This window comes from Pelodiscus sinensis, chromosome 10, assembly GCF_049634645.1.
Source record: "Pelodiscus sinensis isolate JC-2024 chromosome 10, ASM4963464v1, whole genome shotgun sequence".
In the NCBI taxonomy this organism is placed as follows: Eukaryota; Metazoa; Chordata; order Testudines; family Trionychidae; genus Pelodiscus; species Pelodiscus sinensis.
Window position 1 is genome coordinate 44,389,976 of NC_134720.1, and position 23,841 is coordinate 44,413,816.

The 23,841-nt window shown below is 45.6% G+C and overlaps 1 protein-coding gene across 1 annotated transcript in view; it reads right to left on the reverse strand.

Moving 5' to 3' along the window:
* Positions 1–8,272: 8,272 nt before the first annotated feature.
* ZMAT3 (zinc finger matrin-type 3) overlaps positions 8,273–23,841 on the reverse strand; it is a 29,970-nt gene continuing 14,401 nt past the window's right edge. The window contains exons 3-6 of the mRNA XM_006138508.4: positions 20,796–20,915; positions 19,107–19,273; positions 18,883–18,983; positions 8,273–13,946 (exon numbers count right to left, since the gene is read on the reverse strand). Coding sequence (XP_006138570.2) covers positions 13,735–13,946; positions 18,883–18,983; positions 19,107–19,273; positions 20,796–20,915 — 600 coding nt within the window. The 3' untranslated portion in view covers positions 8,273–13,734. The remainder of the gene's footprint in view (positions 13,947–18,882; positions 18,984–19,106; positions 19,274–20,795; positions 20,916–23,841) is intronic.

A 23,841-nucleotide genomic window follows, 5' to 3' on the forward strand; every position in this document is an offset into this window, starting at 1 on the left:
CCGACCACACACACCTTTTTCTGAAAAAGCTCTTTCAGGAAAAGGCTTCTTCCTTGTAGAAAGAGGTTTACCAATATTGGAAAAACCCCTCTGGTCTTTTGAATTTTTTTTCAGAAGGATGCAATTGCAGTGTGGACATAAATGAAGTTTTTTCAGAAAAACAGCTGTTTTTCTGAAAAAAACTCTGTCGTGTAGACATAGCCTAGGATGTATGTGCGAAGTAAATGCTGCAGCTCCCAGGCAGGTAATTCTGGTGTCGTTGACTAAAGTTACACACTCCTGAAGTGCATTAATGCAGACAGGCTCTGCTTTGTGTAACAAAGACATGTAGCTACACAATCAATCCCCTCAGTTCATTTCCTTGTCTTCACCATGCTTATCAGGTCACTGCTCCTTCAGGAATGTGTAAAACACCACAATAGTTGTAAGTATGTGAGAATAGGGACAAGCAGTCCCTGTATATTAAATGCTGAGTAAATCTGCAGAGGAAAAATTGCCGTTTGAGAAATCTGATTCCCATGTCACAGCTACTATATAGTTAGGGATGCCAGATGGTTTAACCAAAAATACCGAACATCTCCCCTCCCCTCCCCAAAAAAAAAAATTGTTGAGAAAAAAAAAAGGGGGGGAGACCAAAATTGTTGAGCAAAAAAAAAGGGGGATCCCAAGAGTTGTTAAGCTAAAAAAATTTTTAAAAAACAGCATGGCCCATTTAAGAAATGCTTTTGAGGCTTTTTGACCCTAAGAGGCTGCCAGCGGCCGTCCATCATTTTGTCTTCCTGCTCCAGGCCAGACAGCTCCCTTGTGAAACCAGGGATTTTCGTCTCCTGGGCTTACACCTGGGATTTTCGTCTCCTGGCCAGGAAAAAAATCAGAAAATACCAGACATTTTAGGTGTCCAGTATTTTCTGAATATTTTTCCCAGACAGCAGGTGAAAATACCGAACACCTGACAACACTATAGTTCTCCCAAAGGCTCTACTACTGCTACATTCATGTATTCACTTACAAAGATCCTTCCTCACCCCGGACATCTACTACAAGGATGTTGAGGGGCTTTTTCCCGCCAGCTGATGATTTCCACGTAGTTCCACTGTTCCCCCTCTGATAGCTCCACCTGTACAGGCCCTGGTGAAGGAAATGCATTGGTGAAGGAAAATCCTGGGATCACGCTGGAGCACATCGATTGACAGTTCCATGGGCTACGTGACAGGCAATAATTTTGTACAAAAAAAAAAAAGCAGCACACACTGTCATAGGACTCCTCATCCATGGAGAATTGAAGGCATTGCTCCCCCACCCACTATGGCCCACCTTGCACACCTCATGTTCACATACACAAATGCTGACCAAAGTATGTACGTGCTTGTCAGGTGCCATCTGGATTAGATTTGCTTCATGGTCCCCTGTTCCTAGCCAAGGTGGAAACACATAGCAGCTGTCTGAAACCAGGCCATATTGGACTGGAGGATGGGAGTGGGGGAAATGTAGAACAGTCACAGAGAAGCCACCATTTTCAAAGGCTCCATAAAAGGCTTGAATATTGTATTGCACCTGTTGGCCCCTGTGCCACCCTGACACATCCAGCATGCAAGCATAGGCCTATCTACAGAGAAAAGCATCAGTTGTGTGTCACTCAAAAGTCCTCTCCCATCTAGACTTCTAATGAAGGGCCCAATTTTCAAAACGTCTTAACTCCAATTTGGACAACAAAGAGGCCAGATTTTCAGAATGGCTCCTGCTGAGTTGTTTACAAATTGGGTCATAAGTGTCCCAATGGGAGCTGCAGGGAGCTGAGCTCTTTTGAACACCAAGCCCCAATGGCAAGTGCTGAATGTTTTTAAATCTGGCCTTTATTTTGGTGTGTAAATGGGAACTGAGTTCTTTGGAAAACCTGAGACTCTGAGCCTGTTCCAGTGAGAAGCTGAGTGCCCTCAATTCCCCTGCCCTCAGTAGGAGTTGAATGTGCACAGGCCCATAGATTTCAATGGGAGTTAACTTCCACCTTTCACAATATGAAACACCTAACACCTAACACCTAACATGCTGGGCAAGGCGGAATGGAGACATGAGGCGTTTTTCCATCTCCAGCAGCAGCTCTTTAGCTGGGCTCCTCTTGTTAACTTTAAACTTTAACTTGTGGCACACTCAAAGTACAGCCAGTCCCTGAGTTGCGAACGGCCGACTTACGACCGTTCGCAGTTACGACCGAAGCTGTCGTAAATGGCAGACCCCGAGTTACGAACGTGATCCGCGCTTACCAACAGCACGGTCCCGTGTAACTCTATGCGGTCCGACTTACGAACAAACCAAGTTATGACCAATTGCTTGGTCCATAACTGGTTCATAAGTCAGCAAGAAGCTGTATTGTGCCTCAGCCTGACAATGTAACTTTCTAACATTTTACAGCTTTCTGAGGCTTTTTTTTTTTTCATCAAGTTCTATGTGAGGATAGTATGATAGAACTGTAGGGCTGGAAGGGCCTTCAAGAGGTCGCCAAATCCAGCCCATTGCACTGAGTCAGGATGGAGCAAATCTGGACCCTCCCTGGTAAGTGTATATGTGAACTGTCCAAGATGGGGATTTGACAAACACCTTTGGAAGCCTATTCCAGAGCTTAACTATGCTTACAGCTACAAAGTTTTTTCCTGATATCTAACCTAAATCTTCCTTGCAGCAGATAAGCCTCATTACATCTCATCCCGCCTTCTACATCTTTAAAGATTATCAGATTCACCATCACCACTAAATTGTCTTTTCTCAAGACTAAACAGACCCATTTTTGTTAACCTTTCCTCGGAGGTCATCATTTTGTTGCTCTTCTTGGGACGTTCTCCAGTTTATTCACATATATCCTAAAATGTGATGTCCAGAACAGGACACAATACTCCAGCTTTGACCTCACCAGTGCCAAATAGAATGGGGCAGTTTGCTTCCCAAGCCTTACTTGTGACAGTCCTGTTAATACTAGAATGATATTAGCCTTTTTCGCAACTGCATCAAAATTGTCGATTCCTGTTGAGTTATTCAGTTTGTGATGGTTGGACTCTTTCAACACCTGTTTTGCAGTCTCAGGGATGGATTTAAACGCTTTGAGGGGTATGGAAAGGACACAGTTTGGAAAGGGCCACCTTAGAGACAAGGTGGATAAAAGAATAAACTAAGTTTAGCCCTTCAGAGGTTAGATTTCTTTAAGGAAACAGTCTATTTCATGGGTTCCCAAACTGGGGGTTTGTGAAGAAATTCCGGGGGGGGAGGGGCAGGTGAAGAAATTCCGGGGGTGGGGGGGGGGGGGCAGGTGAAGAAATTCCAGGCGAGGTGACCCAGCCTCCCCCCAAGTTTTGCTGCCCTGGTCAGCTCCTTTTTGTTTGTTTGTTTGTTTGTTTGCTCAACAAGTTTTGCTGCTACTTTGGGGGAGAGGGACGTGAGGGTTTTTCAAAAATCAAAAAGGGGGTGTGATGCCGAAAAGTTTGGGAACCACTGGTCTATTTCAAACATACAGTAAATTCACAAAGGTAACAGTTGTGATGCTTCTATGATGCACTAGGTGGCACTGACACTAGATATATTGGCAGAAGACAAGTCAAACAAGAATTGGAAAATCCCGCAGCCTCCAGGAAAAAAAAAAGATTAAAAATCAAAGCCCAGTAAGAGAGACATACTGTGTTTGTCTGGCAGAACTGCTGTCAGCAAGAAAGAAATCTAAACCTATAATTGTTTTATCAGAAAATGTCAAACCTAAATGATTCCCATGTATGATACAGCCTCATAACTGAGGTAAATCTAAATTATCTCCTAGGCCTGGGACATGTTTCAGTCAGCTACAATCCCATATTCATTTAAACAGCAAGTGAGAATGACCTTTAAAAAAGCAAGCACTGCCCCAGCTATTTACAATTTATGGCTCTGTCTTCTTTACAAAAAAAAAAGCAGTATGTTTTTAGATTGAAATGGCTAACTCAATATATCTACCTTAGTGGTAAAACTACAATCACTTGTCTCCACTTGGATTTAACATTATGTCCCTAATCGAGGCCAATCCCAGGCGGAGGTATAGGGTTGATATATAGATCTAGACTTAGCCTCTCTGTACCTCAGTTTAGCCATGTGTAATAATTGTTCATACATGAAGAAGTCGAGCTGGGATGCTGCTGTTCTCCCTGTAGATGCTGTAAAATTGGTGGTTGCAAGACAACTGGAGACTCTCCATACTGGCATGGGGATGTGCAAGGACATAAACTCTAAACTGATTCATTAAATTGATTTCCAGCTGACTTATTTTTCCTCTCTCTTGTTTTTCTTTTTTCTTTTCTCCCCCCACCCCTTTGGCTTGGACTGAGTGAGCTTCTGGGAAAGGTACTACAGAAAGGCTCATGTTATTCTCAAGGTGCAAGGAAATCTTTCTGAGGCTGTTTAGGAGCATGAAGACTGTGGGTGATGGTGGAAACGAAAGGCAATGTCAGATCCCTTCACTCTGGCTCTTTTCTGCAGTCAGTAATCATTCTATGTTGATCCTTGCCGTCTCCCACTCTTTGGTGTCTGTTTTTAGATGGTGTAAGGTTTTCAGGGTGGGAATCTGCCTTATTTCTATTGTACCCAAAACAATGCTAGAGACTTCCTGCTTCTAATATAATATGTTCATGCAATGAGGCAGCAAACCCTTCTGATAAAAAACTACTATAGCTAAGATACTAAAGCAATGTAATAAAGGCAGAGGGCTAGAGAAGCTGCCAATTCTGCCTCTAAGACATGTAGATTATTTTCTCTTCCAAGTGTTTTGGCTTTGGATTCAGACCCAGGACCTCTCTCTGGGTTCCATTGTTATGGGGAATTGTCCTTTATATTCTGGAGACCTGTGCTTTGGACTCATTCGTAATATTGTGAATTTTGTATGCTACTGTCAATAAATATTGGCTGGCATTTTATGTGACCCGTAGCTGCCTGCAAATTGTTTCTGTGAGCTTGGTCCCTCATCCATTTACCAGTCAGGATCTCAGGTGAACAGCAATGACAGCTCCCTCTAACACAGTTTCAATTTTTCAAAACAGTTTGAGAGCATGGTTTCATTTAGCAGAGGCCTTGGAATCTGGTGGGAAGCAGAAAACACAAAGCAAAGCTAGCTTAGATTTTATGTTCAGAAGCTGGGGTTTGGAGCGTGCATGTGAAGTGCCAACACCATTACTATATTATAAAAAAAGTTGCCACATTGTGTTCTCTGCTTCAGATTATAATGTATCTAAGGAGTTCCTGTGGCCTAGCTATATTTTAATAAGTGTCTGCCATGTACATACATATACCTACATTTTGAGTCTGCAATGATAAACTCCACTCAGACTGCAGACCTCTGTGCCCAAGTGGAGCTCAATGCAAGAGCTGGGTCTAACTATGTAAGATAGCTGGCTGCTAGAGATAATACTGCTAAGGAAGGCTAACAATGTGCCTTTAGAATCTCTAGCTATGGACCTATACTCCTGGGCTACGTCTACACTGGCATGATTTTCCGCAAATGCTTTTAACGGAAACGTTTTTCCGTTAAAAGCATTTGCGGAAAAGAGCATCTGGATTGGCACGGACACTTTTCCGCAAAAGCAGCTGATTTTGCAGAAAAACTTGCCAGTCTAGACACAGCCCTTGTGACACCAAAACTATTAAAATTAATGGGTGTCTGAAAAGTTCAAAGAATGCAGGATTGGACCTATTGTGCTTACAGATTCCTTTTTGATCAACTTTATTTTATGGAATGTGCTGGCTTTTGCCTGCGGAGATGGGATCCCAGGGGCAGAAAGCCCTCCCAAGGGATAATGGTCCATGCTTCCTAGACTCCCAGATGCCCATTTCCAGCAGCTCTACCCAAAAGGAGGGTTGTGCCGGCCTGTTGAAGAGTGTGCTCCAGGTACCTGGGATTTGTGCTGATTTAGCCACTGTGGCATCTCTGGATCCCTTTGGAGAGAGAAAGGCTATCCTCTCCCAGAAGGCGGCCGTCCCTAGAAATAAATTCTCCCTTTGCTCTGGTGCAGTCATGAGCTGCAAGGCAGAGCAGAATCTGGTCATTGTATAAAACAGACTTTTAAGAAAAGTGACTATAAAAAGGTCACATGCAGATTAATAATATGATAGCAAGAGAGTCAAAAATGAAGACTGAGTGTTCAGAGTAAATTTTCAAAGTCTAACTTGGGGATTTAGCTTTGGGATTCAAAATACCCACATCAGACTGGGTGGAACTTGCATTTATTTATTTATTCTCTCATTAGCTGGGACTAAGAACAAACCATTCAGCATCTTTTAAAAAAAAGAATTGGTCCATGTTCTTCATAATTTTCAATACTAGTCATTGTAAAGGATTTGTTTTTAAACTGAACAATAACCTACATTTTTCCAAAGCAAACATACTTTACATCTGTCAAATACCACGTTAAAAAATCATAAAAGCTGTCCTACTAGTTACATTTATCCGAGTGCCAATGTGATCATTTCCAATTTTACTGTAAAGCAAAAAAGAAATCCTTAGGCACAAGTAAACCCCTGCAAAGCACACTGACAGGTTAGTCAAAGGAGAGCATGCAGGTGAGAGGCCCAGACCCGAAAGTCTAGATACCCAGGTGACAGGCATCAGGTAAACAGAATGTAAGAGCCCAAACTCAAAATTGGCATAAATGGGTGCAGCCTCATTGAGCTGAGTTGTGTTGCATCCTCTGACACTTGTTTCCTGATTTTATTTGGCCATGGAACCCTTTCAGCTTAAAATAATTTCAAGGAACCCCTAGGGTTCCCAGAGTAAAATTTGGCAAGCAAAAAAAAAAAAAAAAAAAAAGCCCCACCAGAATTGGTTGAGCAAAAGCACCTGCAAAATACTCTGTCTCTTTAAGAGGGGGCGGGACAATGCCGCATTCTCATGGAACCCTTACTTTCGCTTTGTGGAACCCTGGGGTTCCACGGATCACCAATTGGGAAACACTGCACTAGGCTATCATAATCCCGCAAGGTTCTGAGTGCCATTAATTGCAACAACAGTTGAGGGTGCTCAGCAACTTCCACCAGAGAGCTCACTTATCTGTTAATTCACAGTCCAGCCAGAATTCAATACTTTTGCCATTTACAAGTTACTGCCCAACATGCTGATGGGGCAGTGAGATAGGCAATATGGGGGCTTTTATTATGTAGCACAGGAGTGGGGAAGCCTCAGGCCTGTGGAACGAATATGGCCCTCGGCTTGCCTGGATCCGGCCCCCAAGACTCAGGGCCCCCCCAGCATTGGGGAATCCATGCTGGTGCTCCAGCCTCCCTGTGGCCCCCCTTGGGGAACTGTAGCGCACAAAATCTACTAAGTTGGGCCCCACCTAGGTTCTAGTGTGCAAGGGGAATGTGGGGAGTGTCTTTCTCCTCAGTCAGAGGCCACAGTGAGGGGGTTTTTTTTCTTCTCACTTGTGTGACCCCCGACTGATTTTTCTGTAGGTGAGTGGCCCCCTGACCAAAAAAAGGTTCCCCACCCTGCTGTAGCAACAAGAAAAAAAAGTTTATTTTTTCCTTTGTTGAAGTATTTGATCCATAAGTATGTATACACAGTAAAGTCAAAATGAGCCAACCTCCTGATGAAGAGTGTACAAGCTATATTAATTATTTATTAGCAGTGACCTCTCAATTGTAGTACCCAGGCATTCAAAAGGTGCCAGTAATTTTAGTAGCCACCCCTGTTCAGGAAAGCATTCCTATTCAGGAAATCTGTTAAACCGCTGCTTACCTTTTAATAAGTGCTTTCATGAATCAGGGCCACAAATTGATGTAAATGAGAGGGAATCTGGCTCCCTGGAATTATGCCAGGGCATACACGGAAATAAGGCCTGGCATGCACCAGCCTCTCGATTCTTTCAAAACCTTTTTATAAAATTAAATGCTCACATGATTTTTCACTCTACCTTTCTTTGATCTGGAGATGCAAGTGAGCTTGTGGGCTATGTTCTTTAGGAAAATACAATGTGATGCAAAGCCCTTCACAGTGATTTCAGCGCCTATCCTACAAGATGCTCAGCATTCTCAACTTCTTGCAAAGCCAAGAAATCTTGTGGGGAGATTCAGAACTAAAATGGACCTCAATAGGAGCTGGAGGCAGTTAGCACCATATCTGTTCACTCATGCATATTAGGCAGCTAGTCTCAATTACCTGTCACTCTTTTGCTAAGCAGAAGACTGTTCAGAGCCATTCACTGTAGCAGCCTATCCCAGAGCAGCAGCAAACCCAAAACACTGAGGTTGTGGAATGGTGAGAGCAAGATGATTTATTGTAGAGTGGAGAAAAGGTTTATTTTCATCAACTATTCCCCTACAGAGTTCAATGCAATAAAAAGAAGGACAAGTGTACAAAACCAACCTGACAAGAAAGCTCTAGATGAAGCATTCAAAGCATTTGCAAGTGATGCTACTATACAGATTCAGGATGCAAATTAAATCCATTCTTTACAAAGTGCACTGAACTGATTCTTTATCCACATTCATTATTTCAGGTTTCATTTCAGAAACATCCATAATCCTCCCTTTCACTGCAGCTCTCTCACCCATTTTATATAACACCACTGGCCTTTTCTCTAGTTATTATTGTCTCACACTTGATTTAAAAGCAGATTTTATATTTACTTCCATTTGGATGCAGGTGGCAATTGATCCTGCTCCAGTGAAATCAATGGGAGGTTTGCTGTGACTTAAAAAAAAAAAAAAGCAGAATCAGGACCACAATTGTTCAGTCTCACATGCTAATTGATTCCTCGGAATGCATGGACTTTGCCCATTGTAATAATAGTTCCTTTTGGATTCATCTTGAAATTTGCTCTTCTTAAGGGGCAAAAGATTTCTGCCTCTTCCAGAGCATCCTTGTGCATATAGACATATAAAAACATGTACATGACAAGGCATCAGCACTACACAGTTGCTGGAGTATTTTAGGGCTTGACCCTGCTTCACTGCCAATTTCAGTGGGAGCAAGATCACGCCCTTACAGAACAAGAGAAACATTCTTTGAAGCACCAAGCCTGCCTAGATTGTTGTAACAAAAGGAATGATTGAGAACATTCAGCACCCTGCTTTGTTTTGGCCTGGCCAACATAAGTACCAGTATAGCCATGTCATTCATGCTATACTTGGCCAGTAACCTTCCTGCTGTCTATGGGAGTGATTTTAGGATTTTAGTTAGGTTAGCAGGTTAGTAGGTGAAAATATTAATTGATTACAGATTGATTCTCTTTGTAATGTGCATTTAGTAAAGAAAAAAAACTTCTGGACCAATGTTCCTTCTAATCTTTTCCATCCATGTGCAGATGTTTTCCATCCATGTGTGGAATAATTTTTTTGTGTGCACCAAGGCATGTGCGAATATACACCACCCATAGAAACAAAAAACCTAGTTGTGGGCGCCCTGCTAATCAGCTGGACAGTATGTCTCCTGAGCAGCTGCACAAGTGCCCAGCTCACAGGGAACACTGTTGTGGACTAAATTTTGCTCTTGGTAACTCTGGTATAAATCCAGAGTAACTCCACTGAAATTAGAAGGGTTACTTCAGATTAGCACTGGAATAACTATAAGCAGAACTGAGCCCAACGTTAGGTAATGTATAATGACATCTAATGATTAATACAAACAAAACAGTATCTCTTTCATATGCCATATAAATGATAGATCCCATGTATTGGTATGGTCTCATTGCCTAAAAATAGAAGCTGCAGCTGGAATGAAATGTGTCTATGTTTAAAGTTATCTTTAAGATGTGCTCAATGTGCTGAGAAAACCATTTAGACAAAGGTTGCAAGTCTGACTGAACAAAAAGCTGTAGGCAAATCTGGAACTTGTTTGCCATGAAAACAAAAAGGAACAATTTTATGTGAAAAAAATACATATACCAGGGAATATGGGGAAGGGCCATATTTTCACAAATAATAAATATCTAGTCTGAAATAAAGGGGTACTGAAGTTTTTTGTATTTAAACAAAAATAACCTATAGGAGGAAGCCATAAATATTCACTAAAATGTCAGTAGTCAGCATAATAAAATAAATATGGATGCAATTTTTTTTAGCAGCAAAGGTCATTAATCTACTGGCCAATGTGACAGCTTTGCAAAAGTCCCCCCCCCCTTTTTTCCAGTCAAGAAATAAACTATTCAAAGTTTCATAGGGGTCTTTTAAAAGGTGCCATACTTGTATTCATGCTGAGTATGGCACCTCTCCAGGCCCCTCCTGTTCCTGAATGTAGGTATAGCAGGATATGTTTTACCCAAGCATTCAGAAGCCTCGTGTACAGAATTACTTTTAATAGAAATGTGGTCAGATTCTGGCCTGCTCCTCTTGCTGAAGCGCCTTTGGGTTGGCTTTAACCCTTGAAACATAAGGGTATAGCCAGTGGGGTTGAGATCCACCAGCCTTCCCTGCACTCTTGGAAGGGATGGGGCCTGACAGGGCAGGCACAGCCAGATCTCAGCACCACCTGAAACACATCACACCTCAACCCCAAGCTGTCAAAGCCACGTGGAAACAATTTACAGGGACCCAGGGCTCTCACCGCTGCGATGTCGGCCCTGAGGCAACTGCCCTGTTTGCTCCCCCACCATCAGGAGGCCTGGGCATGGCATTGGTGGGGTCCTCCCAGGTCACTGACTGGTCCCCTGCTATCACAGTAACACTAGTGATTTCTAAGGTGGTTTTTTTTCACACGTTCATGAGTTGTCATTTTCTAGGTCAAGCAGAAACTGCTATGCACGCTGTGAGGAGAGAGGCAGTCTTTGGTTCCCTTGTACTCCCATCAGGACTCCTGGACAGAGCAGGTCCCAGCACATCCCACATCTCTCTAGCCAGGGATGCCTTTTCTCCTGCCTAGGAGACTTGTCAACAAGCACCACAGAGTCCCACTCCTTGCTTCACAAAGGGAAACAGCAAGGGCAGAGGAGAGATGGAATATTGGGGGTGACAACCCTCATCCCCCATGTTCAAACTGAGGCTGGTTGGTGGGGGAGTCTATCTACCTGCTGAGCAGCTTCCCCAGAAAAAACATGGGAGCCCTATTGCTGGGGCATTTCATAGACACTGTTTTGTGAATCAACATTCCTCCCTCGCTAGACACTGTACATGTAGCAGGGTTTCTCCTATCTCCCATTTTATTCAGTGTTGCAGGAAGCAATGGGAACACATGCTGTGGTTTGTGGCAAATGGACATTTAAACGGGATGCGGAAATCAGTGTGGGAGACGCAACAGGACAAATATCCTCCACCCTCTTCCATCCTTGCATGGGGGTGCACAGCCAGGGGGAAAGAGGAATGCTCCACTGTTTGGAATGGGGAGAAGGTCATGCCAGGGGTTCACACTCTCTATGGCAGCACAGGGAGGTTGAAAATGGAGTACATCAATAAGCACAGCCTGGGGCCAGCCAGTGAGAGCACAGGAGAAGTGGCTTGTGTTCTGCGAGAGGGGCTTCTGTTCTCCCGCACATTCTACCTGATGGAGCTCCTCTATGCAAATCTTATTTACTCAGCCCCTGGGCAGAGAACCAGCAGTAGGCAGTATAGACCCTGGCGTTTGCTGCCATGCATATAAACATGGCTCAGCAGGGAGCATGTGATGGTTGCTCTGAGGTCCCCCATCACCGTTGAACCTCATGGCGTACAGGAGTGTGATGTAAAAGATGTGGCAATCTGAAGAACAGCTTTTACTTTTGGGCACGCAAGTGAGGCAAGACTTTCTGTGGCTTCCCTGAACTGAGAAGATGAACAGAAACTCCATTTTTTAAGGCTGAAAAAGGCTGGTGGAATCCAAGAAACTAGGGAGCCGGGACATTAAGGATGCGGAAAAACAGGGCTGTCTGCAACATAACGTGCACCGAGCCATAATCACCCTTGGTGCCGCCCCACTGAAGTCAATAGGATTACATCAAGGGAGAAATCAACTCATTGCTTCTAGCAGGAGGGGAAATGCTACAAAGCACCTTTTCATTTCTAGTACCCTCCCCCTCAAAAAACAAAGGAGCTATCAGCATAAAACCAGAACTGTAAACTAAGTCTGGAAAGGAGATAGCCACAGCAGCCGCCTGGCTCTGACCTTATTTATTATGGACATGAAAAAAATGATAAGGGTCATTAAATTAATCACAACTACATGAATGACCAGGGGAGCACAAAGCAGCCCAGCTCTCCCAGCACAGCGGCTCAACCCAAATCTCACACAGGAACAACATGGCAGCCTCGCCCAGAAAGAACATGGGAGAACACAGCAGCCCAGCCCGGAGAGTACAAAAGGGACAGTACAGCCCCCTAGCCTGGAGGTAATACAGGGGAGAACATGACAGCCCAACTGGGAGGTTACACTCATGCTGCTGGTTACCCCTTCCCTAAAACAAAAGACCTAAATGGCTGATATTCGGAGGGAGGAAAGATATAGGAAAGCCCAGTCTGAGTCTTAGAGTAAAGGGAAGAGATGAAATATGCCCAATTCCTCTCAAGGAAGCTGGAGGGAATTTCACTTTGCTCACATAATGCTTGTCAAGTTCAATGCAGCTGAATGGAGAGGAGGTTGAGGCAGGTGCGATCCAATAAGCCTCAAGTTCCAGAGAATTGCACTATGTCGCAGACCCACCTCCTCTACTATTACCAGCTGGAGAACAGCACCTAACCCCCTCCCCCCACCAGTTCAATAGAGTGTTAGGGCCCAAAATTCCTTCCTTGCCCTCATTCCCCATCCATGCTGACCTATGGAGGACCAAAGCTCAGAACAGAGCCTCCAGCTGATTATTTTAGCTTCTGCTCTCTGGCCCCAGAGGTGAAAGGAAGTGGGTGCACCCAGCTGTACAGTTCTGGCAAGAACTAGCTGAGCTGTGGCAAAAGCCAGCAGGGAACTATTTAAAGAGCTGGCAGGGCTTAAAGAGCGGGTTGCAATAGGACAATACTTATCAAATTTGAGTTCCTTTCACCCCTGGGCCCTCAACAAGCCCTCCTCCCATAGGTGCATTTCACCCATGTCTCCAGTGTGGTAAAAACCCATTGCCAAGAGCAGACCGGAATCTAGCCTTCTCGACCAAGGAAAATATCTGCTTATGGGGCAGATCAGCTATTCTCCTTTTGCAGTCGTTAGGTTGAAATCCTCATCAGCCCCCTGAAGTGAGGGTGGCCTACATGATGGTAAGGGAGATAGGTTCCTCCCATAGGGTACGCACACGGCCTCTGTGCCATACCTACTTGGAAGGCAAGAGACACCTGCTGAGAGTTGTATTTGTGGTTGTCGCCTCTTTCGCAACCAGCACTGTGTGTCCAGCAATGCTGGCGTTCTGTTCCCATCTCTTCTCCAGCCTGCCCATAAACTCTTCCTGTTGCAGAGTGATGCTACAGAGCACAGCTCCAGGATCTGCCAAAATGGCTGTTGCATCACATACCCTGCCTGTGTGGCAGAACCGTAGTGGTCCCACTGCTTCTCGGGCCTTGCACACTCATGCAACAGGGCATGGGGGAGGATAGGGCTCCCCAGAAATGCAATGAAGAGCTATAGATAACGAGCAAACAAACATTAAAACCACTTCATGTCCTGCAGAGCACATTCCTGCCAACAGTGATATAAAAAAACCCCTAACCATACTGTTAACGTTTGCAGGTGTTACATGTATAGCTAGAGAGCATACTCCTATCAAATGGAGCACAAAGCAGGGCATGTGGCAAACAGCAGGCGAGAGAAGCTGCTCTATCAGCAAACTACTACCAAGGGATAGCATGTCATTGTACATAGCCAAGATTCTCCATCTCATTCCTATACCGCTGTTCGGACACCTTGCTTTTGTGCTGTTTGCTTTCTAAATGTTGTCGGAACTCCATCTCTTCACTAGCCCCAGCATTGCACATCGAACAGTAGTACTGGCCACTTGGGGTGACACACATGGCGAGGTCGCGAGGAATTCGCTGGCGGGAGCGTGGATTGAAGTAGGGTCCTGCAGAGAAAATAAAGGAGTCCATTTATGTGCAAGCAAAAGGAACCCTGCAGTGTTTCAAGCCTCACACATCACAGTCGCTAAGGTCTATGGGTATGTCTGCACTGCATTCCTCTTTCGAGAGAGGAATGAAAATGCAGCAGAGCGAAATTGCAAATGAAGCGCAGATTTGAATTTCCCATGCTTCACTGCATAATCGCATCCAGCCGCTTTTTCGAAATACCCTATTTTGAAAAAAGAAACGCTATCTAGACGCAGTTATTTCAAAAGAAAACCCTTCTTTCGAAATTACTTTAAACCTCATTTAGACAGTGTTTCTTTTTTCGACATAGGGTATTTCAAAAAAGCAACCGGACGCGATTATGCAAATGAAGCACAGGAAATTCAAATCCACGCTTCATTTGCAATTTCACTCAGCTGCATTTGCATTCCTCTCTTGAAAGAGGAATGCAATATAGACATACCTATAGAGTAAAATGTGATTTGGGAGACTACTTTCAACAGAGACTTAAGCATGTAGGCCAAGATTTACAAAGATATGTAGGCACCTACAGATACAGGTGGGTACCTAGTAAACTTTTCAAAGGCATCTAACCTGCATTGGTGCTTAACTCTCTCTGAAGTCAACAGGACCTACGACAAGTCTACACTAAAAAAATTAAACCAACATGAGTTACACTGATGTACAGCCACTGTCGTGATTGAATCGGTTTAACATGCATGCTCCTTGTGTTGATGGTGTGCATCCTCATTAGAAGCACTTGCACCAATTTAACTGCCAGTATTGGGCATTATGGGACAGTTTCTGAAAGGCAGCAACATCCATGTAAGCAACATAAAAATGGCCATACTGGTTCAGATCAAAGGTCTGTCTAATCCATTATCCTGTCTTCTGACACTGGCTAATGCCAGGTGCCCCATAGTGAATGAACAGAACAGGTAATCATCAAGTTACCCATTCCGTCACTCATTTCCAGCTTCTGGCAAACACCATTCTTTCCCCTCCTGGCTAATAGCCACTACTTGACCTATCGTCCATGAATTTATCTCATTCTTTTTGAACCCTGCTATAGCATGGCCTTCAGAACATCCTCTGGCAAAGATTTCTACAAGTTGAGTATGCATTGTGTGACAGAATACTTCCATTTGTTTGTTTGTTTGTTTGTTTTAAATCTGTTGTTTGTTTTAAATCTGCTGCCTATTAATTTCATGTGATGAACCTAAGTTCTTGTGTTATAAGGAGCAAATAGTACTTCCTTATTTACTTTCTCCACCCCACGTTATTGACCTCTATCATATCCCCCTTTAGTTGTCTTTTCCACGCTGAAAAGTCCCAGTCTTATTAATTTCTCCCCATATCCCTAATCATTTTTCTTGCCCTTTTCTGCATCTTTTCCAATTCCAATATATCTTTTTTGAGAGGAGGCAATCACATCTGCATGCCGTGTTCAAGATGTAGACGTAACATGGATTTATTCTTAGTCAATTTGATATTTTCTGGCTTATTATCTATCCCTTTCTTAATGATATCCAACATTGTTTGCTTTTTTGATTGTCACTACATACACATTGAACTATTAGAGAACTAACCACTATGATTCCAAGATCTCTTTTTTGAGTGGCAACAGCTAATTTACACCCTGTCATAGTTGGGACTGTGTTTTCTAATGTGCATTACTTTGCATTTATCAACATTAAATTTAAATGCAGCATCAGCACTGAGCTGCTCCCAATCCAACCCTTCCCTCTTCCACTTTTATCAATATTACATTTCAGTGCAGTATCGACACCAGGGGTGGGCAAACTACAACCCACAGACTGCATCCAACCCATTGGACTTTGTAATATGATCCTCAAGCCCTCACCGGGGAGCACAATCTGGTGCAGAGTGAGGGGCATGCCTTGCTCTGCTCTATAATGTGCAATGCCTCCATGTACCTCCCGGAAGCAGGAGCATCCAGGGGGCGCTGCATGCTAACCCCTCCCTCCGAAACACTGGCTCTGCAGATCCTATTGGCTAGGAACCGCAGACAATGGGAGCAATGGGGGTGGTTCCTGTGGATGGGCAGCATGCAGAGCCATGTGTCCCCACTACCATGTGGGATCTGGTAGGAAGACAGGCTGCTGCTTTCAGAAGCCACTTCAGGTAAGCACCACACATATCCCACACACCTCAACTCCCCCATGTGCCAGCCAAGAGCCACCTCCCACCAGCTAAACTCCTCGATTCCAGCCCAAAGCACCCTCCCACACTCTGAACTCCTCATTACTAATCTACTAGAGTTCTTTGAGGAGGTCAACAAACATGTGGTCAAGGAGGATCCAGTGGATATAGAGTACTTAGATTTCCAGAGAGCCTTTGACAAGGTCCCTCATCAAAAGCTCTTAAGTAAAGTAAGTTGTCATGGGATAAGAGGGAAGGTTCTTTCATGGATTGATAACTGGTTAAAAGACAGGAAACAAAGGGTCGGAATAGATGGTAAGTTTTCAGAGTGAAGAGAGGTAACTAGTGGGATTCCTCAAGGGTCTGTCCTAGGATCAATCCTATTCAACTTATTTTTAAATGATCTAGAGAAAGGATTCAACAGTGAGGTGGCAAAATTTGCAGATGATACCAAACTGCTCCAGATAGTTAAGACCAAAGTAGACAGGGAAGAGCTTCAAAAAGATCTCACCAAACTAAGTGACTGGGCAACAAAATGGCAAGTGAATTTTAATGTTGATAAATGCAAAGTAATGCACATTGGAAAAAATAATCCCAACTATACAATACTATGATGGGGACTAATGCACAGCCCCCAAAACTGCAGCAATAGAGGCACAGTATCGCAGCTTGCTGTGTTGCCTCTGGACAGACGCTTTGGCCAGGGGGACTGCAAAATCATAAACACACTTGACTCTCTGCAGCTATTGGCTGTGAGGTAAACAGTCAGCCAGGATAGGGCTCTCACTCAGCTGCCATGACTGACTTCAATCCCCAGCTCAATGAAGACCTCCTGAATTACGACTGGGAGGACTAGGTGAATGCACTTGATTGGCACATGGGCTCTCCACCCTTCGTGTTTCCTGGTGTGTAGTCCAGGAGGCGATGGCAGCCTTATCACCTGCATCTCGGGCCTTCCTCAAACAGGCCCTTCTGGAGGGTACTCCCCACCCACCCCCACCTCTGCTCCTATGGACCTCCCCAACAGGGCCCTGCCCAACGAGCCACCCCCTAAAGTCCCCTCTGCCCCACCTAAGCTGGCTGCATGACCTGCAGTCGGTCCATTTCTGAATCAAGCCTAGGAAGCAATTGTACCTGCTCGTACTCCATACTCTTCACTTCCTCCCCCTCATGTCCTAACCTGACACCAAAGGGCGCTGCCACCTGGGGAGGATGAGGCTCTCTGGTGGGCCAGTCTATATTCTACCCTAGACCCTGGCCTACCACCAGGGATATTAGTTGGAAGCTCCGGGCACAGTTCAGCCCCTCCCTGACGTGCCCTTTTTGCCATGTGAGGGAGGCTGGGACATACATTTATATCGAGTGCACCAGTTTACAGGCCATTCTTCGGTTCTGGCTGTACTTTTCCCTGCACCTCCTGATCCATACTCACCCCAGCTGTGGCCTCATGGAGTCATGGGACCTCCTCATTAGCCACCTTCCGGCGCTGGCCACGGTGGCCATCACCATACGAAGGATGCTGGAAGGGAGGTGCTCGGTGACTGGTGGGCCTATTTCTGCTCCTCCCTCCAGTCACATCTCTGAGCTGAATTCCTCTGAGCTGCGTCCACTGGTTCCCTGGACGCTTTCAAGGAGCAGTGGGCACCAGGGGAGCTGACAGTGGTTGAGGGGGCAGATCCAGGTGCCTGAAAGGACGCGGCCTCAAGCAGAAGGGACGGAGCTGGGGCAGCCAGCCCCCAGCATCACCCATCTGGCATGTTGGGAGGGAGGGCGATAGTTCAGTGGTTTGATCATTGGCCTGCTAAACCCAGGGTTCTGAGCTCAATCCTTGAGGAGGCCATTTAGCGATCTGGGACAAAATCTGTTAGGGATGGTACTTGGTCCTACTTTGAAGGCAGGGGACTGGACTCAATGACCTTTCAAGGTCCCTTCCAGTTCTAGGAGATAGGCATCTCCATTCACTTACAGCACCCCATCACCTACCAGCCCTCAAAGCCAGGCAGCACAGGCTCTGCAGTGCACCGCATGGCGATTCTAAAGGGCCCAAGGCTGTTGACACTCCTGTTGCCACCGCATCAGTCCTCCATTGGCAGGTGGTGCCTGTCACGGTGTGGCTAGCCACTTTAAGAGATGGGCCCCATCTCCCCAGTGACACAATTAGCTTATCTCTCCAGGTGGGGAAAATAAAGTTCATGTGACCTAACTAGGTCTCTGCCTTATCTAACCCTAGGTCTGGGGAGAATTTAAATATCCCGTGCTTCATTTGCATATTTGCATTATAGTGCTATTCAGACACTGTTAAGACATGGTTATTTCGAGAGAAAACCCTACTCTCGAAATACCCCTTATTCCTCACACAATGAGAAGGGTTTTGAGAAGGGTTTTCTCTCAAAATAACCACGTCTTAATAGCGTCTGTTATTTCGAAATAGTGCTATTTTGAAATAGCGCCATAACGCAAATATGCAAATGAAGCACAGGATATTTCAATCCCGGCTTCATTTGCAATTTCAAATGTCTTCATTTGCATCCCTCTCTCAAAAGAGGGTGCAAGTATAGACATACCCCAAGAGAGTTGTAAAAAGCTCCCTAATGCTCCCGTCTGTGTCAATCAGAGCTTGGACCCAGGAGAGAAGTGAACCCATTAAACAACATAGTCCTGTTTTTTGTTTTAGCTAGACTAGACTAACACGGCTACATCTCTATTACCATTAAGCAATAATCACCGTGAGACCTACAAAACATGGAAGTGGTGACAGGAGCACTCCAGTACCTGTACTGTTTTGAACCGCATACATATTTCTTCTATTCTGCGTCATCTTATAGTCGCTCCCTTCTTTCCGCGCCCTCCGTTTGCCCAGTTCTGCTGCATCCCTGAAGGGGAAATAAATACACAGTTCAGGTTTAACATTCTCAGAGACACATCCACAGAGACTGCGAGAGCCACGGCTGCACACATCCAGGCCAGCCTTACTGTAAAGGTTGAACAATACCTACGAGAACGAGCTGTTCTGTGCTTCTGCCAGGCGTAGCCTCTTGGCATGGTTCTTTCCTTGGTAGTGGGCCTGAGCTACTGCCGGGGAACTAAAGGAGGCATCGCAAAGCTTGCAGTAATCATTCTCGGTGGCCATGATCACCCGGCCTCCTGGTTTGGAGGAACCCATCTAGCAACGAAAAGGAAGGAAAAGCTCACATTCAAACAGAGGGTAACGGAAATAACTGATTCAGGCTCACTGAAGTTGACCCCTCAGCAAGCTGGTGGAAGACTGGGGATTAGAACTTGGGGTTCTCTGCATGGTTCCCTAAATTCTACCCCTTGGGGAAGGAAGGTTTGCCACTCCTTGGCACCAGTTGGGAGTCTGGCCCTCAGACTCTGTACATCTCCTAAGATCCACACAGATCTCTGGAGAGCAGGTGCTCTCTGTGCAGAGATCCTGTACCTCTGCAATGGCTCTGGCATTTCCTGCTCCCCCCTCCAGCTACCTCGCGGGCTTGATTCCTCTGCCTACCCCTGAAAGGTGATTCCACAGCACTGAGGGAGGTATGCTTTCAGACCATCTGCCCCCAAACTGGACTCCGATCCAGCAAAGAACCTCCCGTGGGCTGCTGAGAAACTACAGCCCCTCTTACTACTCTTAGTGATGCTGCTAGAGAAGCCTCCCCTATTCCACCCCTCTCCTCCCCGCCCCCATGCCTCTGACAGATGCAGCGGAGGTGGGCAGGCGGTATCATGGAGACGGTGCTGGGAGGAACCAGCTTTTAAGCCAGCTCGCCCCCAGCACCAGCTCCTGTTTCTCTCCACCCCTTGCTGCCTCTTATAGAAGCAGCAAGATGGGGGGGGGAAGGGTAGTGAGTCAACTACTCGCTAACATCCTTATTTCTCAGCGGTGACAGATGGCAGAACAAGGAGCAATGGTCTCAAGTTACAGTGGGGGAGGTCTAGGTTGGATATTAAGAAAAACTATTTCACTAGGGCTATGTCTAGACTGCAGGCTTCTTTCGAAAGAGCCTCTTTCGAAAGATCGCGTCTAGACTGCAGGCGGATCTTTCGAAAGAGCAATCCGCTTTTTCGAAAGAGAGCACCCAGCGAGTCTGTATGCTCTCTTTCGAGGAAGCCCTATTTACATTGAAGAACGCCTTCTTTCGAAAGAGGAACTTTCGAAAGAAGGCGTTCTTCCTCGTAAAAAGAGGTTTACCGCCATCGAAAGAAAAGCCGCGTTCTTTCGAAATAATTTCGAAAGAACGCGGCTTGAGTCTGGACGCAGGGGAAGTTTTTTCGGGAAAAGGCTACTTTTCCCGAAAAAACCCCTGAGTCTGGACACAGCCTAGGAGGGTGGTGAAGCACTGGAATGGGTTCCCTAGGGAGGTAGCAGAATCTCCATCCCTAGAGGTTTTTAAGTCTCGGCTTGACAAAGCCCTGGCTGAGATGATTTAATTGGGGTTGGTCCTGCTTTGGGCAGGGGGCTGGACTCGATGACCTCCTGAGGTCTCTTCCAGCCCTAGGATTCTATGAAAATTGTTCCAGCATTGCTGGTAAAAGCACATACACGGGGCTAATGGCACCATGCTGGACACAGAGGGGAAAATTCCTCTGACCCCTGGTGCAATCCCACCCCAGAGCATGAGGCTAGTTACCTTGGTCAAAGCAGGCACAGCACGCCCTCAGCCACCTCCCCGGGGTCTTACCTGAGCTGGAAGAGAGACAATGTGAGGCACAGCAGGCTCCACTGAAGTGCTCATTCTGGCAGGAGCTGGGCAACTATTTGCAGCATAGTAATTCCGCAGTTTCTTACTATGGTTTTTACCCTGGAAATAGAACTCGGATTAATCACTATCCAGGCAGCAGCATCCCACCTGTATCTCGCAGCCAGGGGACTCAGCTAAGAGGCGGACATTTAAATGCACTCATGACACTAGCAGCTCAGAGACAGGCGTTGATCCTGAGAGGGGCCGAGCAATCTCGACTCCCATTGATTGCAATAAGAGATTACAGTGCTTGACATTCTGCAGGAGTTGCTCAGTACCTGGCAGGGCCTGGTTCTGTGATGGGGGCATGCACCCCACACTAGCACTGAAAGGATGGAGGGGAGCCAAAAGCCATACTGTGGCCCCTGAAGTGATGATTAGATCCAGCTGTGAAGAACCAACCTGGATGGCTTCCATCAAGAGAGTGCAGCAAGGCAATAGGGAGAGGGGACCTGGCACAGAGGTAGTTGGGTGTTTCCTTTCTGGGAAAGAAACCACAGAGCAGCCTGCAGAAAGCAGCTTGTACCGTGGAACTATGCCTGAAGGGACAGGAGCGTGGGGGAGGAGACTTCTGAAGACGACCTGGGAACAGAGAGGCTCCTGAGATGGCACGGGACATGCTTTCCAGTAGGGTTGTTAAGAAGCGTGTAATTCGTTAATCGTGTAGTCAACAAAAATTGTGTCGACGACACAACTCATCGATGAGGAATAGCACTGCAAGCACTCAGACCTGGCTCGTGCTGGGTCCGGGAGCTACCGCCATCACGGCTCTGCATGCCAAGGAATTTAGGAGCTTGCACCAGGTCCTGGGAGCTATCCCTGCTGTGGCTCTGCACGCAAAATAATTTAGGAGCCGGCTGGCAGACAGGCTGGCTCAGTCCTGAGAGCTATGTGCATGTTATTGCAGAGCCACAGCGGGGGTAGCTCCGGGGATCCGGCGTGAGCTGGGACCGAGCCAGGCTGCCTGCCCACCAGCTCCTAAATTACTTTGCATGCACAGCTGTAGCAGGGGTAGCTCCCGGTCCCAGTGCAAGCTGGGACTGAGCCAGCCCACTATAAATTTTACTGAGCAGAGCCATGGATTGTGGGGAGGTTGTATTTAGCCAGTAGTATTATTAACTGATAAGCATCCACTTCAGTTCATCATTTAACCGGCTACACTATGACATCCCTACTTTCCAGGCCAGCCAGCAAACCTAAGCGATGAAACTACAGAATTCTGCCTGCAAAAATTAGAAGCTTTTTTTGAAAATCCATCCCAATAATATAGAAAGATGCTCAGCGCTCCCTGTGCAGTACACTCCTCCAGAAAAAATTAAATGGAAACTATTGCAACATACCCAGAAGGTCAGTAAACTGGCACTCTCTTTGGCTTGGGAAGCAGCAGTGAATTCAATACTATTAGACCAGCCACCCCAAATTATGATATCTAGAAGTTGTTGGAAGTTGTGTCTCCAATATGATGGTGTTCTTACCAGTCTGAAGCACAGAAGGAGCGAGGATCTCTGGGGACCCATAGCATGAACCATAACAAAAGAAATATGCAGCCAGATAGAGAAGCTGGCTAATCCAATGGTGTCTGGCATATACCACACCCCAGTTTGTGTAGTCAAGTCCTACTCAAAGACCAGGAAAGTCCAAATGAACCAGATGTATGGCATGGTCTAAGAGCAAAGGGAATGATTTCTCCTTATAGTGCCCCCTGCTGTCTGTGTTTCACAGAGCGCACTCCTCAGTCTCAAGAGAGCCTGCTCAATTAATTCCCCCACCTCCCACACCCCAAGGATATACACCTGCTAAACTGGCATCCACTGCTAAAAGCAGCCACGATGGGAGAAAAGATGCGTAATTAGTATTTTTTAAAAAATATCTTTTAAAATTAGAACTGGAAGGAAAATCAGAACTTTTTGCTGGCCTTAGGCTTGCCAGATGCTTTCACCAAAAATCCCGAAAACGGCAGGAAAAAAATTTGATTGAGCAAAAAAAAAAGGAGGGGGGAACAGGGGGAGACGGACAAAAAGGTCACTGTGCCTTTAAAAATCCACACGCTCTTTGCTTCCTCCCATCCACACCAGACCAGCCAGGGAAACAATGTAACAATGTCCCCACATTCTTCCATCCAAGAAAAACAGAAAATACCAGACATTTTACATGTCCAGTATTTTCTGGGTTTTTTTTTATCAGACAGGGGCCAGAAATAACGGACTGTCCGTGTGAAAACTGGACATCTGGCAACCCTAGCTGGCCTTAGCTGAACTGAGGAATCGCCTCTTCCCCTCCATTTTAAAGGGGGAATCTAGTACCAGATTTCTCATTTTAACTAAGGGCCCTTTATGCCAATCTGGCAGTTTGAAGAAAACTTCTAGTACAGTCTTCCTCAACTAGGACCTAATCAGACTTTCAGGGCGGGGGAGGCGGAGTATGATGAGCCTTCTCATTCACCTTATAGTGCTCCCACAGGCTTCCAATCCCATTCCCTCCGATTTAGCTCAGTTGCTGCTCCATCTACTGGACGGGCAACAAGGCCTAGTGAATGGTATTGCATCCTGGTTCTCAGGGTTACAATGCCAACTAGCACTCTGTGATGCTGAAATTGAGAAATGGTGATCTGAAAGCATTGTGGAAACTAAAATACATACTTTTCAAATGTTAGGCTAGTCCTAGCTTATGGACAGTAATCAATCACGGTAAAATCCCTTTTACTGGAATCAATACATTTAATGGCCCCAGTTCCATCTAGATTACTTGGGAAAGTCATGTTTTTTAAGGAGGCAGTGGCTCTAAGTTTAAAAAAGCAAGTGAGTGAATCCAAAAAGATTGAGAACCCCTGTTCTAGGATGAGAAAATTACATTGGCAGACTGTTTTACAGCCTCTTTACACTGCTAGGACAATGGAAATGTGCCTAGTGTAGAGGAGAACCTGGCCTCTAAGGTTTTTGGTTATAGTGCAGAGGATTAAACTGAAAATTAAATGATGGCAGTAGGA